At 31.9% G+C, this 8,084-nt stretch overlaps 1 protein-coding gene across 1 annotated transcript; it reads right to left on the bottom strand.

Moving 5' to 3' along the window:
* Window positions 1-2,290: 2,290 nt before the first annotated feature.
* On the bottom strand, window positions 2,291-7,878 carry LOC125605077 (rhamnogalacturonate lyase-like). Its single transcript, XM_048775084.1, has 16 exons — window positions 7,719-7,878; window positions 7,484-7,597; window positions 7,036-7,087; window positions 6,717-6,832; window positions 6,565-6,615; window positions 6,310-6,429; window positions 5,997-6,116; window positions 5,740-5,887; window positions 5,280-5,450; window positions 4,946-5,092; window positions 4,754-4,860; window positions 4,560-4,650; window positions 3,300-3,441; window positions 3,019-3,187; window positions 2,812-2,928; window positions 2,291-2,736 (listed from the first exon to the last, which is right to left on the bottom strand). The coding sequence occupies exons 2-16, from the start codon at window positions 7,579-7,581 to the stop codon at window positions 2,370-2,372; spliced, it is 2,016 nt and encodes a 671-aa protein (XP_048631041.1). The 5' UTR covers window positions 7,582-7,597; window positions 7,719-7,878; the 3' UTR covers window positions 2,291-2,369.
* Window positions 7,879-8,084: the final 206 nt, after the last annotated feature.

Below are 8,084 nucleotides of genomic sequence, written 5' to 3'. Positions count from 1 at the left end.
ACCCACTAAATCAAAAACAGTAAACACTAAATCTTAAAAAACCTAAACTTAATCCTAATCCCTAAACCCTTAATCCTAACCCCTAAACCCTTTGATAAAAAAATAGTAGTAGTTGCTAAAAAAAATAAAATAGTAGTAGTTGCTAAAAAAAATATTTTTTTAAAATATTTTTAACGCCGTCGGCAAAACACTAAACCCTAAATACTAAACACTAAACTCTAAATCCTTGGATAAGCCATAAACCCTAGGGTTTAGGATTTGTCGAAGGGATTAAGGGTTTAGTGTTTTTAAAATTTAGTGTTTAGTGTTTTGATTTAGGTTGTAGGATTTATTCACAGATTTATGGTTTACCCAAGGGTTTAGGGTTTACCCTAGGGTTTAGGATTTATCCAAGGGTTTATGGTTTACCCAATGATTTAGTATTCAGGGTTTAGGGTTTAGTGTTTTGCTGACGGCGTTATTGTATCCAGATTACTTTTTAATATCCGGTTATGATTTACACATGCATATTACCTTTTATATTAACTCAACCTGAATCTATAATACATTGTCCAATTATGTTGTGCATTTAAAATACATATACAATAACTATTTTCTAGCTATCAACATGAAAAGTCAGATTATCTATGTATTATTTGATTATAATGGGTATTCATAAATATTATTTGATTGTAATGGGTTAATCGAGGTTGTGATTTTGGGTTTAGTGCTAATTATTGTATTAATAGTTACTAGTACTTGAACCATATGTATAAAGAGTATGTATTTGGTTCATTTATCTTCATGCTACCAAACTTGTAACCTTTGCCATTTGGGTTAACTGAGGTTGTGATTTTGGGTTTATTGATAATAATTTCTAACCATTTTGCTAATGGGGTTACAGTGACACATAAATCATAATAAAGAATAGATAGTGAACCAATTCAACTAAGGATTGTTATTTGGAGCATTTAGTTTAATAATTGTAAATTTAAACGTTTCTCATTTGGGTTAACCAAGGATGGGATTTTGAGGTTAGTGATAAGTCAAGGTATACATTTTTTTAACCGGTTACAGTTTCCGATTAACTTGTCTATATTGGTGGGGGATTCTTGAGTTTAATCTTAATGAATAGTTATTTGGTAAAATGATTTTACTAATACCAAACTTATATTATTTGTTATATGGGTTAACTGAGATTATGATTTTGGGGTTAGTGATAAATTTGTTAACTAATTTGTCAAGGGGGTTACATTTCCGTATAATTTTTTAACTAATTTGGGGTAATTGTTGGAAATCAGATACTTTTGGGGCATAAACGAAAGAATACAAGAATCCTGGACAAATGTCGCAATTTGGGAATGTTCGCTTGGGTTATATTGCACAATCAAAAGTCCAGGGCTTGAGTCGTGAGGACATATCTGCATTGTCAAGAGTTTTAGGGTCAAAGCGTGAATAGCCGAATGTTTAAGGTCATGATGTTCAAATGGTCTATAAGTCACCATTGTTGATCCGACCAAGCTTCTCTTCCATCTGCAACGCCTCGACTTGATTCTGACGGCGAGGCTCGATCCCGACGGCGACGAAGAGCACGGCCACGCGGTGGAGCTGAGCAGGGCGATTTCAGAGCTTCCACGGTGGATTGCGTGGAGGAGAGCTCCGACTTGGAGCGTGCTGGAGATTGACGAAGAAGGAGAATCATGGAGGAGGCCCGTTACCAACCGTAATACTTGTGAGTTTCGAAAATATTTGCTCATTTTTTATCTAACCGTTGATAGTAGTGTGGACAAATAATAATGTGCTTTACGAGCCTCATGTTTTACAATACTTAAAGTTGATCTATTTTTTTTATCAGTCAGTGTCGAACAGCGTGCTTATTATCAGAAAGAGACAAGAAAACCGGCTACGGGGAAAGAGAAATAGTTTCCAATACGTACGTGAGGCTACTACTGTAATTTCAACCATGTCGATCACAAGGTTCGCAAATTAATTATAAAAATGCACACTTTACCAATTTCGACACTGAATTTGTATATTCACCTAAATAGACCTTTAATAAAATAGAATATTATAAATATACTAAAAATATCATGATGATGAGCGTTGTACTATTTTATCTATTACTAAAGAGTTACATGTATATATGTTGTCATTTTATTTTTTTGTTTAAAAAACATTATATATAATAACTTGATGAAAACAAAATGAAGAGTAAAATTTTCGTTAACTTTGAAAGAATGTAATAGTCAAAATCTTTATTTCACTGGTTACAAAAATTATTGATTATTTATAACAAATCTTCTTATTAAAAAAATAAACACTCACGTTTTTATTAAAAAGATAAAAAAAATAAACTCTCACATCACTCTTATCTATTACGTATTAAGAGATTATACGGCTCCCGAAGGACCTTCCAATCGAAGATAATCATACATGACACCTGTAAAAATACTAGTGACCCGGTTTTGAGTGAGAAAAATCGTATTGTCACCAACCTTAAGCAACTTTCTCTGAACGTCTATATTGAACAATCTGTATAACCCATGAATTCCATGTCTAGCAATCGCGTTATCCCGACCTACTAACCCAGTCCTAAACATAGGTTTGGAGCTAGGTTCGTTGACCCGAACTAATATATCGGCAGTGTTGGCTGCAGCCAAAGCCATTCGAAGAGTATAATTTCCAGTTTGGGACACTTGTTTTAAGTTAAAAACAATTTTCCATGTCGTTGCTTGAAGTTTCTTTTCTCCAGCTCTCCTGTTTCACAGAATATATTTTCGAATCAATATATTAAGTGAAAATAAAACATTTTGAAATTTAAATATATCTTACCTGTTGAGATGTGCAAAGAACCAATCTTTTTTATAGTCACTCACTCCAACAGTAAAAGTAACATCTTCTCGAGGATACAATACTTTGTAACGATCCCATAGACCATATTGTCTAAATCTGTAACGTTACATAGATAAAACACCTTTTAGTATATATTTGAAAACAATACTGCGAATCGTTTCTGACCGGGTGCTTAATTTATATTACCTGTCTTCAGGAGCATTTGGGTGATTAGCATATAGTTTGGTCACAAGGGCTGGGTCCGGATCTGGGATATTGAATTCTAAGGCGGTCCGATCCGGTACACCGATCTCCCACAGCGTCGGACCACTTCTTGGCGGCTCATACACTAAGGATCCTACGTTTATTGCCTTACCTACACGTAATGAACAAATGAATTATCTCTAGTCGGATCTATAGGGGCCTATACTTACACACATGAGTCACATGAAAGAAGTTACATTTGTACGCAAATAAATTAAACATACCTGGTGTAATTATAATTTCACGCTCGTATTTATAGTCGCCAATATGTCCGGCAGCCCATGCGAAGAGGTTATATGTCCCAGGTCTCACATTCGCTATTGTGAACATCCCCATTTTGTCTGCTTTTGTCCAAAATTGATATCCCTTTGTCCAAAATTAATATTTATAACTATTAAAAACGCTGTGAATTCACAATGGTGGTGTTACACCAAAGCTCTGCATATTAAAAAAAAAATGAAAAATAGAAAAAGGAGAGAGCATAAACTGTCTAGACTCGTAACAAATTATAGATCTTCATGCTTATTTGTCATGATGTGATTGGTATCAATTTTCTTTATTTAAAATTTTTATCTATTCTATTAAAACATGAACATGACCTATTGATATAGGTGTGGTCCAAATATTTTAATACAATTATTAAAATCTCTTATTAATCATTTAAGAAAAATATTATACAAAGAAAAATATACATATGACTAAAATACAAATATAAAAATTAAATTTCTAAAAAAATGTAAAACAAAAAATATATCCGCCCTTTTTAAAGGTGGATCAGAATCTAGTTTATGCTACTAAAACATAATAATTCAAAAAAATCTATTTAAACAAGGTTGTTGGATCTATTCATTAGCTAATTATTTTCTGATCTTAATTACCTAATTTTTTCTTAACAATACAAAGTAACATGAGATACATATCAAATTTTGTGGTTTAGTCAATCCCCTTATTACGACATCATTCGCTTATAATAATAACATATAACAGTATTTTATTTACTAGGTTTTATATTTATGTAGTTTGATAGTTAATATACATATAAATAAATGTGACAAGAATCTTTCTAATAACAATATATTTACCTCATTTCCTATTTTTAGACTATTAAACCCACAAATTTTATCTTCAAATATATTTTGAAAAAATTCCAAAACGCAAATGCTATATCAAAACCATATAAATTAATAGTTTTTATGCAAACCAAGTATACTTTTATATATTAAAAATATATGTCTACTGAATCAAAAAATAATCCGAATTGCGGATCAAAATCTAGAATTCTTGGAAGAGTTCTACCGATAACAATACTCTAATATCATATAGTCAAGTCCATGTATTAAATCGTTATACAACGAGTTATGTGGCAAGAAATTAATAAATATCTTTTAGTCATCGAAATTTTTCATATCAAAACTTAGACTACTGCCTATAACATATAGTCGGCATGCCAATACTTATTATAACTAAACATAAAAATGTAATACCTTGTTTTCGGTTTGCCATGAACCAACTTCGCCAGGTAATGCTAAACCCACAAAAGCAAACTCTCCATTTAACTTCGACTTGCTTTTGAAGCTATAAAAACAGAATTTCACACATTTAGATTTAAATGAGTATTCAGAAGATATGTAAGACAATATTTAAAAGAAAAAAAAATCATAGTAATATATTTGTTTACCTGTCCATGACAAATAGTTGACCCTTGACTGTTCCTCTTTGTTGGCGAAGAGGGTAATCTACTGACTTCACGAAGTCATAAGGCCAGCTTTTAACCTCGGCAGCCAACTAAACAATTGATTTAATGATTTAACAATGTAAATAAGAATAACCATGATGATTCAAACTAATTGATTTCACACGATAACAAGACCTGTCGTTTAGCATCGGTCCACATGAGATCATGAGAGGGGGCAGAGTTAAGATAAACAAAGACAGGACCAAACATCTTCTTCCACGGCACATCGCTTGCGTAAGTTGTGTTGAGTTCTTTTCCCGCATAGTGTGTACTTGTAAACATCTAAAACCAAATATTCTTAGTTAAATACGAATAATTAAGAGAATACAATGAAATATATATATCCACTGAATCAACATTATTAAAAATCCTTTTTTTGTTAAATTAGTTTTTTTATAAAAGAAATAGTTGATAATAACACTACCTTATAAACATATACTGTGTCTTAACTGAGAAAGAATGGACTCACAGAAAGTAAGGTGGGTCCAACATGAGAAGTGAGTTCTTGTTTGACGGGCCCACAAGTACGGAACTCGTTGCTGGCAGTAATAATCCAGAAGCCAACACGTTGTTCAGAAGCGATCCAACCATGTAGTCTGTTGTCCTTGCCTTCCATTGAGTAAAGATACTTATCGTCAACCTGCGTCACAACCAATCACTTATCTAATGTTTAATTTGACTTATTTAATTATTTTTTTGTATCAACGACTTATTTAATGGTTCAAAGCATATTTATGATTCCTTATATGGCTATGTATATTTACACAAATGAAAATGATTTCAATGTAGTTTGGTATTAGCGGTATTATCTATAGTCGGCGTTCAAAAATGTTTTAAGATTTATATACAGTTTCGTATTAATTGTGTAGTCGAAACTTGATTTAATATGAATTAAACTATACAAATTTTGTGGATCGATTTTTATATACCTGCCCTTTAAATAATTTATTTTGTGGTTTTACCAACCGAACCGCTTCTTTGTATTCCAATGTAGCGGCACTACCATCGGTGAGATTTCGATCTGCTTCTAAAGGCATTAGATTCTGTCGACGATCTGCTACAGCCATATAATCGAACCTGAAAAATTTGTTTCGTAAGAGAGGAAAACAAATTTATCAACCACAACGTTGATTAAATTTTTAAGAAAACATAATACTTTTTTTTGAACAAGATACTTAATACTTACTTTGTTGCGTTAAGCTTGTAGACGATTCTGGTTTGGTCCATTGTTACTGCCGGCCAACCTTCTAACCTCTCTAACACACCGTACATATACACTCCGATTACACCGCGTCGAATAATATATCTGTTAAAGAAAATTATTTTAAATTAATCTATATCAAGAGCACGCAGCTGATGCTCTAGCTAAAAGAGCTTTGCTTGACAGTGTTCCTATTATGTGATGCCTTCTATTAATGAGTCGGTTGTTAGAAAAAAAAAGAGAATCTATATTTAACTTATCAGAAAATAGTGACTTTTTCTGTTGAAAATTGATGTACCTTTTATCCACGTTTAATGGGACTGTCGAGCCGCGTCGAGAGGTATCCCATGTTTTAGAAAATGAAATTTCGACTTGCTCACTTGTTTGACTTATTATTTTGAACTTTTCTCCTATTAAACTGTTAAAACATAATATTCATCGGAAATAAATACACATGTTTTCCAAAAAGGAGACTAAAATTTTAAATTTGTATACTAGGTATTATTTTCTTATATATGAACAAAAATATAAGAAGAGAGATTTTAACACTCACAAATCTGTCTGCGATACTTGTCCTGGTTCATACCATACTATATCCCAATACCTATATATATATAATAAAATAATAATTTATCAAACGAAACATTTTAATACTTTTCTCAAAAGCTATATAACATTTTAGCAAAAAAAGAAAACTTATCGTACACTCGATTCTTGATTTTTTCGTTCAACACATTGTCAAAGCCTTTATACTTGATTCCAGTAACTAAGCCCGCTGGATTCGAGAAGGTGACTTGGATTATACCATTATCAACAACCACCTTAAAAAAAACAACGAAGTAAGCAACAAATCTCATGTATAACAATTTTTTTGGACCGACGTATTATGATATATCAAAATAATAAATTCTTTTATTAAAAAGGAATAAAACATTCTAGTAGTATATTTAAACGAGGTACTAGAAGATAGAATATTTTGACCCAAAGAAAAATGAAGAAGATAGAATATAAACTTCGACCGTACTTGTTTATCGCCAGATGTGTTAACCGTAACCGCGGCATTATTTGATTCGCTTCTGTAATAGGAAAAATAAACAATTAAAAATAAAGAAAAACTGAGAAATTCAATTAAACATGTTCAAAATGCTCGCTTGAATGACTAATGTGTAAATTCAACTGAGGATTATATACGAAAGGGGAAAGAATTTAATTACTTTAAACATCTGAATTTTGAGGATAAACACGGTTTTTTTTATAAAAAGAGGATAAACACGAAATAAAACTAGATTGAGACATAGAACCAATATAATTCCACAAACACAAAAAATCAGACAAAAAAACACAATTATTATGTATATGCCTTCCATTTTTCCTAAAATATTCACTAGCGTATGAAAATCGATAATCTAATAGATATAAGTTCGTATGTAGAACCCGACTAAGTGAAAGACATACAAGTTACAAGAACGTACCGTAACGTTCGGGAATGAACACCTTGAAGAAGGAATATCAGAACAAAAACCTGAGTCATGACCCGACCCAACTTCATTACCGGAGCTCCGTTTCTCATCTCCTTGGCTAATTCACTGAACCTCCGACAAAGAAAACACAATATCAGACGATATGCTTTCTTATCCCCAAATGATACTCTATGGTCTAAAACTATTTACACACTTAACATACTAGAAATGATCCATAAATACGTACGTTGTCTTATATGATTTCCCTATTTTTTCTATTTATTGAGTTCCTTTTCAGCTGTAATTCTTATGATGAGCCTTCTCCACTGAAGAAATTTGTATCACTTGTACAATTTTTTTTTGTTTTTTGATTTACCAATTTTTTTTTTGTTTTTACAGTCACTATGTTTTATAACTCTGATCCAAATTGGAGGTGTATTTATTATCAAGAAAAACTGGTTACAACTGCGAATTTTACTGTAAGTACGTGAAAATTTTGTGGTTATTTGATGAACATCTACGCGCAACCACAAACTTTTTTTTTAGTTTTGAGTTTCTGAATATCGTTCCAACATTATCCATTGTTTCCGTTCAATGATATCCATAAATAGCA

This window comes from Brassica napus, unplaced genomic scaffold (assembly GCF_020379485.1).
Source record: "Brassica napus cultivar Da-Ae unplaced genomic scaffold, Da-Ae ScsIHWf_69;HRSCAF=117, whole genome shotgun sequence".
NCBI classification, from domain to species: Eukaryota; Viridiplantae; Streptophyta; class Magnoliopsida; order Brassicales; family Brassicaceae; genus Brassica; species Brassica napus.
This window is presented reverse-complemented; position numbering and strand designations above follow the sequence as displayed.